At 42.6% G+C, this 12,681-nt stretch overlaps 1 protein-coding gene across 1 annotated transcript in view; it reads left to right on the top strand.

Moving 5' to 3' along the window:
• SDK1 (sidekick cell adhesion molecule 1) overlaps positions 1–12,681 on the top strand; it is a 675,085-nt gene that overhangs the window by 629,843 nt on the left and 32,561 nt on the right. The window contains exons 36-38 of the mRNA XM_065411886.1: positions 8,745–8,860; positions 10,521–10,707; positions 12,451–12,588. Of these exons, the coding sequence (XP_065267958.1) occupies positions 8,745–8,860; positions 10,521–10,707; positions 12,451–12,588 (441 nt within the window). The remainder of the gene's footprint in view (positions 1–8,744; positions 8,861–10,520; positions 10,708–12,450; positions 12,589–12,681) is intronic.

The following is a 12,681-nucleotide window of genomic DNA, read 5'->3' as shown; positions in this document are numbered from 1 at the left end:
GCTAACTTCCCTGACAGGGTCTCTGAGATACCCTAACTGCCTCTAGAGGGAGCTAAAACCACCTGTTTTCAATGACATTCTTGAGTAGAGAAATCCATATATTGGCTTACAAGGTAAAGCAGGTCAATACTGGGGAAGCTGGGATCCTTTCCTGGTTGATACAGACAGACCCACACATGGATGATACAATATATCTTTGGATAACAGCTCTCACATCCCCGTGATACCAAACATACCTGGACACCTATCCTGATGAAGAGCTGCACAGCCTCTCCTTAATAGAAATATATATGCACCCCTTATATACCCATAAGCATGTGAAAAGTCTGTGGACCTAATTCTACTCTCACTCCTACTGGTTATACACCGCTGCAACACTACTGACTTCAGCAGAGTATTAGAGAGACAAGGTATGTGAGGTAATATCTTTTATTGAACCAACCTTGATGAAAGAGACAAACTTTCGAGCTTACATCGTGCTCTTCAACCTGAAGAAGAGGTCTTTGTAAGTTTGAAAGCTTGTGTCTTTCACCAACAGAAGTTGGTCCAATAAAAGATAATCCCTCACCCACCTTGTCTCTCTAATATCCTGGGACCAAACCGGCTACAACAACACTACATTCAGTGGACTGTAACAAGTTGACACTGTTTGCATGAAACACCCCGCTCTATTAGCAGATGTTGATCCTGCTAATAAATGTTAAACGGATGCTGCTGACTCACTGATGTAGGTGACTCATTACCCCATCTGGATATAAAGGTAGTGGGAGTGGCCCTCTACAAAGACAGGAACTAGGATGTGGGATGAGCAGGGAGAATTGGGGGGGGGGGGGGCAGGCAAGCCTGAGGAGAAGACTTGAACAGAACATTGTTAATTTCTTGGTTAATAAAGCCAGACCCCGGGAAGGATGTGAGTTTTGACTCCCCACAAGGATAGACTTTGTTTTAAAGCAGATCAGAAAAGGCACCTTCTCCCATGGCGTTATCCTAATTTATCCTAATTTATACTGGTGTAGAAAGGGAAAGGAGAATCGGGCCAGTATGTTCACACAATGTCAAACACCCAGCAGTGTCTTTGCCATATATTCTTGCATACTTGAACAACCTTCAGTACATCCTTGGGGCTGAATTCTGAATTGTGCTCTCAGTGGAGCTGACTGTACTCTCATTTACACAAGTTTCACACTGATTTAACTCCATTGACTTTAGTGGAGTTAATCCTAATTTACATTGATGCAACTGAGAACGGATTTTGGCCTTTGGGTTTAACCCTGTCTATTCATTTGTAGATACCCAATGTTTGTAAGACTGTTATTGTTCCTCCCAAGCATACTGCTGACATCAAAGGAGAAAAACAAAGAGAAAAAGAATAAGATACGTTTTATTCTTTCCCTTCCATCCCTTTCCCATCTGCTCTGTGCCAGGTCTGGAGATAGTTCGATTGTTCCATTCCATAGGAGGTGTTCCTTTTGGTCCGGACTATATGCAGCCTTTTGACTGACAGCCCCTTTGGCCAATGAGATAATCACTTTTAGTTCTTTATTAAGGAAGTAGAATCACATGTTTCAGCAGCAGCAGAAAAAGGTACACCCTGTCTTTGTGGAGTGAAAGTAGTTCCTTGCGAGAATGCATATACAATGTTTGTGATATTTGTGCCCAGTACTACTACATGAGTCACTCAAGCGTTTGCTCCGGGCATTATAATCATAGTAACTTGTGATTCCCCCAGGCAATAACTGACCCCTTAAGATATGTGTTTACAGATGACTCAGTGGAAACTGTGACGCCCACTTTAAAAGATCAGTGAGCATTCAGGAGAGAGAACATAGCAGCCCCACCTTAAATGGAAATGGAAGGGATTGAGAGGGGAAGGAGCTGGTGGAAGAAAATTACCTCTGCTTGACTCACCCTCTATTTTACAAAGGGTCTTAACAAACGAATCATATTTGTTGGATTTTTGTTGAGAAATGATTGCCCCTAAGTCTGGGGCTGTGGGAATTCTATTCCACTTCTGGTCCTGTTTCATCTGTTATCCAAAAGCTTTCTAATATAAACTTGATCTACAGTACAATGAACATGATCTCAGTCTCTCTCTCTCTCTCTCTCTCTCTCTGTACACATGCTCAGAACATACGTGTTTTTAACTCAAAACATTGCGGGACACGCTTCCTGGTACCACTAAAACAGCTGGGGACATTGTGTTTACTTATTATTTAGAGCAGCTTTTACTTACTTTTTTTCATGCTTTCTGTGTCCTATAAAAATGCATTAGAAGAACAAAGACTGTATCTGCATATTCTTCAAGTGCAGAATACAAAGGAGGGGACTGGCTTGGTTACAGGCCAGGATGCTGAAGCTACAGCAGATGCTCTAGGGTCCCAAACACCCTTCTCCCCAGGGTACATTCTCTTCCTCCTCAAACCCCTGCCTAGGAGTGTATGCATGTCTATATTATTACATATATAAAATTAATATTGAACTTGTGTACTTAGAGGGACATCGCCACATAATTTAGTCCCGAAATGTGATCTATCTCAAAATAGCTAGAATTGGTTGGAGAACATCCTCTAGATTCTGAACATATGTTTCTAAAGGATCCCATTCTGTCCGTGAAAAACTGCTTCATCTCTGGCTGTTTCTATAACACAAACTAACTAATCATCCTAGTTACACAGCTATGGTAATAGCGTCAGTTGTTGCTGGAGGAGACCCAATAAATAGTATGACATACCACACCTTCATTCCACAAAGGTGCCAGCTTTGATTGCCCAGTAAAAAATTTTTCCAAGAACTATCTTGGTGCTGTCTCCCATGCTGCCCCTTATGCATGGGAGGAGCTACTGCAACATTTGAAAAGCTGTCTCTTTGTCCTCCTTTAATTTACCTCCTTAAAACCTTCCTCTGTTGTGATGCCTGCAAAAACTCCACAATAATTAGGCATCTGGTATGGTGAGACCACTGCTTATCATGCTGATCTCTGTCATCTCATAGCTTCCTTGTGCTCCTGCCCCTTTGTCTGGGTTTTTTTTTAATCCACCTGTTCTCTGCAGTCTTATATTGTAAAACCTTTAGGAAAGTGGATATCTTTTTATTATATGTTTGTACAATTCGTAACACAATGGGATCCTGACTTCTAGATGTTAGCGTAATACAAATAATGATTAGAGGGGAATAAAAGCAGCCAGGTTAATTTCAAGCTCTCGTTGAAGAACAGAAAAAAATAAATAACGCTCACTTGATAAAAAAGGATCAGATGTGTTAGCAAAATAGAAACACAAAATTGTTTGAAACTTGTGGACTCAAAGAGAATCATGCTAAATTGCATGCTGCAGTCCATCTTTGTTTCATTGCATCCCTCCCCTTAACTTTTATATGAGTGTTTTCTGTTTAAAAAGCAAGCTCCTGAGGGCAAGGTTTTTGTCCTACACTTGTCTGTAAATTGCATAGCATAATATTGACATTATATAAACAATAATAAAATCAGTAGAGAGAAATTCTCAGCTACCCACAAATATCACAGACACAACAGTAGCAGCAGGGTGCATTTCATAAAGAAATTTATTATGTTTAAACAATAAATCACAAGGCTTTGTAGCCTATGGAGTGCTACAAAGCATCATAGCAACTGTCACTAAGAAAAGAAATGAAAGGCCAACTGCAACATCATATTGGTGAGAAGTTCCACACGTCACACAGCCTTGAGAGGTAACACCCCACACTAACAAGAAGTAATGCTGGGCTACATATGCAACTATGTTTTGTTGCGGTGTTGTTGGGTTTTTTTGTAATTCTCCCATCATTTGAGTAGATTGTAAAGCCAGAAGGGACCACTGTAATCATATATCTAGTCTGACATCCTGTATAACACAGGCCATAGGGGTTCTCTGAATTAATTGCTGTTTGAACTAGTGCAGAGCTTTTAGAAAAACATCCAATCTTCTTTTAAAAATTGCCACTGATGGAGAATCTACCACAACCCTGGGTAAATTGTTCCAATGATTAATTGCTTTCATTGTTTAAAAAAAAAAAAAAAGTGCTCCCCATCTCCAGTCTTAATTTGTCTGACTTTAACTTCCGGTCATTGGATCTTGTTGTACCTTCATCTACTAGATAGAAGAGATTATCAAATTGTTGTTCCCCGTGTAGGTACTTTAAACTGTGATCAAGTCACCCCTTAACCTTCTCTTTGGTAAGCTAAATAGAGAGACTCAAGGAGTTCAATGGCTGCAAGGCATGATTTCCAATCCTATAATCATTCTTATGGCTCTTCTCTGAACACTGTGCAATTTATCAACCTCCTTCTTGAACGGTGGACACCAGAACTGGACATAGTGTTCCAGTAGCATTCGCACTAGAGCTAAATACAGAGGTAATATGACCTCCCTACTTCTAGTCAATAGTCCCTGTTTATTTGTCCAAGGATCATATTAGACCTTTTGGCCACAGTGTCACACTAGAAGCTCATGCTGAGCTAATTATCTGCCATGACCCTCAAGTCTTTTTCAGAGTCACTTCTTCCAAGGATGGAGTCCCCCATCCTGTAAGTGTGGCCTACATTCCTGGTACCTAGATGTATAACTTTACATTTGGCCATATTAAAACACATATTGTTTGCTTGCTTCCAGTTTACCAAATGATCCAAATCTCTCTGGATCAGTGACCTGTTCTCTTCATTATTTACTGCTCCCCTAAGTTTTGTGTCATTTGCAAACTTTATCAGTCATTATTTAATGTTTTCTGACAGGCGATTGATAAAAATGTTAAATAGCAGAGAGTCAAGAACTGATCCCTGCGGGACAGTACTGGAAACACACCTGCTCGATGATTCCTCATTTACAGTTGCATTTTGAGACCTGTCAGTTAGCCACTTTTTAATCCACTTAATGTGTGCCATGTTCATTTTATAGCCGTCTATTTTTTATCAAAATATAATTCAGTACCAAGTCACATGCCTAATAGGAGTCTAAGTATATTGCATCAACAGTGTTACCTTTATCAACCAAACTTGTAATCTCATCAAAAAAGATACCAAGTTAGTTTGACAGGACCTATTTTCCATAAACCCCTGTTGATTGGCATTACTTATATTACCCACCTTTAATTCTTCATTAACTGAGTCCTGTATTACCTATTCCATTATTTTCCCCGGGATTGATGTCAGGCTGACCAGTCTATTTACCCAGCGTGTCCTGTTTACCCTTTTTAAGCACTGGCACAGCATTCGCTTTCTTCTAGTTGTCTGGAGCTTCCCCAGTGTTCCAAAAATTACTGACAATCAGTGTTAATGGCCCAGTGCAACTCTATCAGTGCTAACAATACAGGAAACTCTATTGTAGCCTGGCCACTGAGTATTTTAACCACCATGTTATCTAAAGGTGATTGGCACTTGCAGCTCCCGTTGACTTTGCTGTGGGCCAAAAATTAGGCCACTTACATTTTAGGTGTCCAAATATAAATGTAGGTGTCAAACTTTAGGCATCCATGTTAGTAAATTTTGGCTCTAGCTTTCACCTTTTTGTGTCTCCATGTGGTATTGTTGATTTGCTGTCCTTGTGTGATTCTGTTGGCATCATACCAATCCATAATTAGTATTATTATTGTATTAATCAATTATACAATCTGCTCATTCAACTCCTTACTCTGTCTCTGTGTTGCTGAGCGAGTCTTTAAAGGCAGCAGCCTCAAAGGTGAACTGAAATCCTATTAAAAAAATAAGCGCTTGCAAAAAGCTACTTGAGATCCCAAAACAGAATACAGGTGCAGACTTAGAAATGACAACTAAATACATTTTTCAGAGGAATTGAAATGCTTTTTACTGGCCAAGAGCTGGGTTCAGGCCCTCAGGGTTCTGTGTCTCTCCTGATAAAGTTGATAATGTCACTAACACCTAAACCAATGTCAGGGATGCAGTTCCCACACTGCTTTATGTTTTAGTGAGACCAGCAGCTATGAAAAACACAGAGCCCTGAAATCTTGAACTGAATTCCTAGAAGGTAAAAGGTCTTTCAGCTCACCTTTAAAATGTGTTTGCTTGTACTGGTAAAATCTGCCCATGCATTCAGTGAAGGTTTTGGGGTCTCAAACAGGAGTGATTTTAGGGATGTGTTTCATTCTTTTTTAAACATTTCACTTCGCCCAGAGCATCAGGCATGCGCAGCACTATTCTGCTGTCCCTGTTTATTTCAACAGGAAATCTGTGCATGTAGGGCAGGGGTCGGCAACATTTGGCACGCGGCTCGCCAGGGTAAGTACCCTAGTGGGCTGGGCCAGTTTATTTACCTGCTGACGCGGCAGGTTCGGCCGATCGCGGCCTCCACGGGCCAATGAGGGCGGCGAGAAGCGGCGCGGGCAAGGGATGTGCTGGCCGCGGCTTCCCGCCGCCCCCATTGGCCCAGGATGGCGAACCGCGGCCAGTAGGGGCCGCGATCGGCCGAACCTGCCGCATCAGCAGGTAAATAAACTGGCCCGGCCCGCTAGGGTGCTTACCCTGGCGAGCCGCGTGCCAAACGTTGCCGACCCCTGATGTAGGGAGAGCGAAGCATCAGAGTTTGAAAGTTGGACAGCGAGATAGACTCATATGGCACCAAACCAAACATAATTTGCATGACATCAGGATTCTGGGGCTGTAAAAAGGAAAGTCAGGGTGGAATGATCACTGGCATTTTTAAGCGTGTTGTCTAGACATGCTCTGAAAAGAGTGATATGACACGGTTAAAATGACAGGAGTCTGTGTACACTAGCTCTCCGGCTGTTGTTTGCAGCATTGGCGCTGCACTGGTTCTAGCCCAGCACTGGGAATTTGAAGAAGAATGCTAGTGTAGATGCAGCCTCAAAGTACAATCTCCCTGTCAGTACAAGACATCCAGTTGTGTCACTACATAGGACAAAAGTAGATTGTAAAACTGATCTGTTTTTCTCTGTGGTTATGCATATTTCTGTTTTCCCCAATTTGTCATTATCGCCAGACCTCAAAGATGTATTTGCAGGGTTTCTATTGTATGAGATGCTTCGTTGTGTGCTCTGATGTGTGGTATAAAGCCCTCCGCATCTGAGAGTTTCAGGTCTAAGGTAGCAACATGAAGTTGAACTGAACATAGCCATCAGGTGAGCTTGCTGCTGTGTTCACATCACCAGTGAAATCTGGAAGAGGGGTTGGATTGCAAAGCAGCACTTAGATGAGTTTGCTTGACTAAACAAGCCCAGCTTGTGTTTTATTTACACCCATTCTCACCTCCTGCATTTGACACATCCAACTGAAAAAAAGAGGCTAAAAAATAATAATAAGCAAACAGTTTTAACTGAACACCGGGATAATGACCCTGCTCAGTTTCGCCTTCCACATTTTAATTGTACAACAATAATTTTGCAATAGGGTTGCCGATGGCAAACATGCAAAAGACATTAACTGTATTTATGTTTTGGATTATTAATGTGGCTGTTAAAATTCCTCCAGTTAGTTTTGATTGAATTGTTTTTTGTAGGTTTTTGTGCGATTCTGTCGTTTAATGGAGCGGTAAATAAGAATTTCTGATAATGAGCCCAAGCATCTGTCACAACAACCTGGCGCTGGTTATTAACATTTCCATTAACGGCAGGGTGGGCAGTGATAATATGGAAACCACACAGTTAGAACAAAATAAATAGTTGGTGTCAGGCTGAGTGGGTGTTAATTACTATTTTATTTTATAACCCTGGAAGGCGGGGGGGGGGGATAGAGGGAGAGTCTGACTTATGAAGGTCATTCTCTCTAAAGGAAGAGCTATCTAGAGGCACAGATAACCAGGGCTATCTTACTTGGGTGGTGAATATTTTATCACATCTGTTTACAATCTATAAATGGGCAGGGAGCTCAGACACTGTGGGCAAAGGCTGCAGTACCATCTGCTCATGCACAAGGAGAAGGTAGGAGTGGTATTGTTTTATGCCCTGCCCTCTCCTTCCCATTTTGGGAGCTCAAACAGGACATGTTTCGACATATTTTCTGTAACCAGAACATGTGCGGTTTGTTAAGAGCTGCCATAGGCTAAGACAGCGGATCTAGAAAACAGACCATCCATGCCAGTCACTTGGGAAGATGTTCCACTTCCACTGAGCTGGATCACAGCAAAGGGAAAAGATTGTGTGACCCAGGTGCGCACAAAGAGGAGAGATTAGTTTTCTGGTATGGTGCAATGCAAAGAAGGAGAAATGGCAAGCATGTGAATAAATTACACATTCAGGCAGAAAGAGACAAAATTCCAGTCTGTGTTTATGTTTGAAGATACAATGAAATCAAAACTAAAAAGTATCAGAATCCATTTACTGTACAGAAAATATTACTTTAATTGGTTTGTTTCTAAAGTGTTCTGGAGATAATTGTAGAGACCCTAGCCACGCTCCTCTTGCTTTTTGTGTTTGCAGCCCCAATTGTCTGAGCCTCATGGCAGCAAACTCCAATAGCATAAACAGGACATTATGGTGACTCTTGCTAAGGAGAAAGATTGGGGAAACCTGAGCTACTTCTCTATATGTTTATCTTCACCAATTGGCCATTCAGGAAAGCAAAGTCACCGTTGAACATTTGCCTTTGAAGCTTAGATGAACACAAATAAGGAGATTTTTCTCTGCCATTTTCTTCTTAAAGAACTGCCTGCTGAACTGAGTATACTCAGCTGGTCTGTATGGGACAGAGAACACAGCCACCTCCAAGAGGCACAACTGATTCTTTATTAATTCTCCTTATATCTGACTCTCTCTCTCTCTAGCACCAGCAATGGCCCCACAGAACATCCAAGTAAACGTCCTTACTGCGAGCCAGCTAGAGATCACCTGGGACCCACCTCCTGTCGACAGCCAAAATGGGAACATACAAGGCTACAAGGCAATACCTCGTTCCTACTGCTTTCATTATCTTACTTGGCTTCAGAATTACCTTTGCTGCACGAGGCAGACTAAAGCAATGCTCAGGCTACAGTAACGACCATGGCATCATGTCCCAAAACCAGAGGGAGAGAGTCTGAGACAGAGACAAAGAGAAGGGGGTATTAATGTTCAATGGAAATTCAGTGCATACAGAGAGTGGGGGAGATCAGAGTATGCAGGCAACATGTCTGTTCCAAATACCAAAGGCACAGGAAAAGTCAGGGTGGGAACTGACAGCTGTTATGAGCCATCAGGAAATGGATAACTTTCTCCAAGCTGTAAGAATGAGCCATGTCAGATTTCAGAGAGTTTATTTCATTTCCTTAACTTTAACAAAATTAAACAGTAGTATTTATTGCACTTGGTTTGCGGAGACACAAGGCACGTGGCAGAACCATCTTGTTTTGTCTCTCCAGATGGGAACGGACCCTTTGAGAGTGGAAGTGGGCAAGCCTACAAACGCTGGAGGTTGGCTTGAGTTCAGTGTCTGGCTCTGCCTTTCTCCGTGTATCTAGGTCTGCAAGTGAAGGAAAGCTGAGCCAGTGAGAGAGAATAATCTGGCATTACTTCTTGGCAGTAGCAAGCAATGTTATATATCAATTTATGTATTTTCCCTCTTGTATGGGTATAGATAGTTCTAATAGCTTAGCTTGTAGAGCCAAGGTAGACTCTTCGCTCAGCCTGACTTTATGCCCTGGCCTGTTGTATAGTTGTCACTTCTAGGCCTATCCACAAGCAGTGCTACCAATGGCTCTGGAGGTAGCCTACTGGAATCCTCATCTCTGGAGTTTAAATTGTATGGCTTCAGGATAAGAATTACATGGGAGAAAAGGGGGGTGGAGGGGAAGTACCTACATGAAAGCTAAAGAGAGACTTTTTCACTCTCTCCAGTAAGTTGTTAGAAGTTGGGCAGAAGACAACCTGAAAGATTAAAGGGTCTGCGATAAACACTTAATCGTAATGCTGTTTGTGTTGGTACTTCTCAAAGGAGGTGGAACTGTGTCCGAGACCAAGGACTTTCTTGTGTAGTTTGTAGCCATACCAGAAGGGGGGGGCGGGTAGCTCAGTGGTTTAAGCATTGGCCTGCTAAAGCCAGGGTTGTGAGCTCAATCCTTGAGGGGGCCACTTAGGGATCTGGGGCAAAATCAGTACTTGGTCCTGCTAGTGAAGGCAGGGGGCTGGACTTGATGACCTTTTGGGGTCCCTTCCAGTTCTATGAGATAGGTATATCTCCATATAAAATATAATGCCAGCACTAAGGGGCAACTCACACCTGAGAATGGTTTGGTACCTGGCCAATTATTGCTGTGTTCTGGAAGATCTTATATAATGTCATTAGGCCATGTCACATTGTCTGTACTCTATTTTTAAAAGACCTTTCTCAGGAAACTCTCTTTGAACCCAAGGGGAGTTTTCCTTAGTAAAAATAAAATAAGGACTTCAGGACTGGGCAAAGAGTGAATAATACTATTATACCCAATAACTGAATGGTCCAAAACTAAAACTGCCAACATCTTACTGGTCATGGGGAAACAAGAGTACCTGTTTTACAGCCTCCATCACATTGAGGCTGTAATCTGACTGCAGGATTGACTTCAACATCTCTCTGTTCTTAACAGATTTATTACTGGGAGATGGACATCCAGAATGACACTGAGAAAGTGAAGGTCCTTTTCCTCCCAGAGACAACAGTTCGGCTGAAAAATCTGACCAGCCACACCAAATACATGGTCTGCATATCTGCCTTCAATGCCGCAGGGGATGGACCAAGAAGCAGCCCCAGGCAGGGCAGGACACACCAGGCTGGTATGAGATTATTTTCCTTTTCCAAACCACAGTTTAACCTGTTTAGCGATTATGATCATATAACTGTTCATTCTGTGTGTGTCTAAGGAAACAAAATACAGAGCTATAGGATGGTTGTGTTTTAGATCTGATTGTTGGATAAATTATTACATTGTATTGTTATTATGGTTAGGCAAATATTTTGGATCAAATTAGTCAACTCTTTGGGAAGGGATTTCAGAATTGAAGCTGCAATACGAACTAGAACAGGCTGGGATAGCAATAGAATCTCTGTCACAAACTGATCCAACAAAAGGTTATGGACCTGATTCTGATCTTACCACTGGAGTAAATTAGAAGTAACTCAGTTGAAGAGAGTGGAGATACACTGATAAAACCATGCGAGAGAAGAATCATAGAATATCAGGGTTGGAAGGGACCTCAGAAGGTCATCTAGTTCAACCCACTGCTCAAAGCAAGACCAATCCCCATGCTCTTTTTGTTTTTTTCATTGGGCCTCTGGCATTATGTACAACCACAGTAAGTAATATCTGTGCTGGAGATGCTGATCTCAGGGGAACACATATTCTATGGATGTTCCCTAGTCATTAAGTTCTTTGAGAGAGTGTGCACCAACAGCAGACTCCTTCTTAATGTCTTGCTGCCTCTGCACCTTCACTTTTTTGTCACTGGGGAAGACTGTACAATGCCCTCTGGTTTTCTTTGGGTCTCATTACTAGCCAAGAAACTGATATTCTGCAATGGGAGTCTACATCCCCATCTGAAACTGAAGATTGTTGCACAGGGTTGAGAATGAAATTCACCCCAGTGCAGAGAGCGCACACAAGGCACCATGCACCATTTAAACCCTCAGGGCTGGGCTGGCCTTGCTCCACCACGCAGTGGCAAACGTCTGCAGCAGGCAGCACACAGTAACAGTCCCTATGCTCTGGGATAACAGAAAATGCCATCCATGTGCACAAGATTTGCAGGCCAACAACTCCATATCAGAAGTTTGGCTGCTTAGTCAAACTGAGACCCAAACGTGAAAGCATGTGAACACTGATGTATGCACATAAGCTGGGGATTTGCATGCACACATACAAACCCAGGGCCAGCGCAACCCATTAGGCGACCTAGGCGGTCGCCTAGGGCACTACAATTTGGGGGGCGGCGACCGCGGCGGTATTTCGGCGGCGGGACCTTCCGCTGCCTCTGTGGGGGGCGGCATTTCGGGGCGGGACCTTCCGCCGCCTAGGGCGGCAGAAAAGCTGGCGGCTCTCCTGTACAAACCGTATACTTGAGTACAGACCTGACCTGCACATGCACTTTGGGCATCTTGTGTGTTCAGTTTACATACAGCCACTTAACCACTTGGACCTGAAGCCCTAAACTTTTGATGTTTTTCCCTGACTCATTTTTATGTCTTACACTCCCCAAAAAGTTGTAGAAAAGGCATTCTCACCGTCCTGGTGATGCAGTCATTTGGAAATGAAGCTCTCCACTGTTCTCTTTTGTCATTCCTTCTACATCTTTGTCATTTCCTCCTCCTATCCTGTTTAATTTCAGTTTTGCAATTTAGTGTCTGCTGATTTTAGAACACTTTGTATTTCCAATCGATTACAGGAAGACCTGATACTGTCGATAAATCCTGTTCTCATCTTATTTCCTTTAGATTAATACTGGGTAATAAATACTGTTTCATAATATGTATATGAGGTTAAATATTCCTTCTGCAGTTGAGTGTCTTTGTAATCCTTTCAGCTCCCAGCGCTCCTAGCTTCCTGGCATTCTCAGAAATCACTTGCACTACACTCAATGTGTCTTGGGGAGAGCCGACGGCAGCCAATGGAATCCTGCAGGGTTATCGAGTGGTGTATGAGCCCTTGGCACCAGTCCAGGGTAAGTAAGCCCCAAAGAACCTATATATTCAGGCTAGGGGGGAAAAACACCATCATGTCTTTTATCTCTGTCCAGCTTCCCATTCTTCTCCAT

This window comes from Emys orbicularis, chromosome 10 (assembly GCF_028017835.1).
Source record: "Emys orbicularis isolate rEmyOrb1 chromosome 10, rEmyOrb1.hap1, whole genome shotgun sequence".
Lineage (NCBI taxonomy): Eukaryota > Metazoa > Chordata > Testudines > Emydidae > Emys > Emys orbicularis.
The sequence above is the reverse complement of the archived record's forward strand: the minus strand, read 5'-3'. Positions and strand labels throughout refer to the sequence as shown.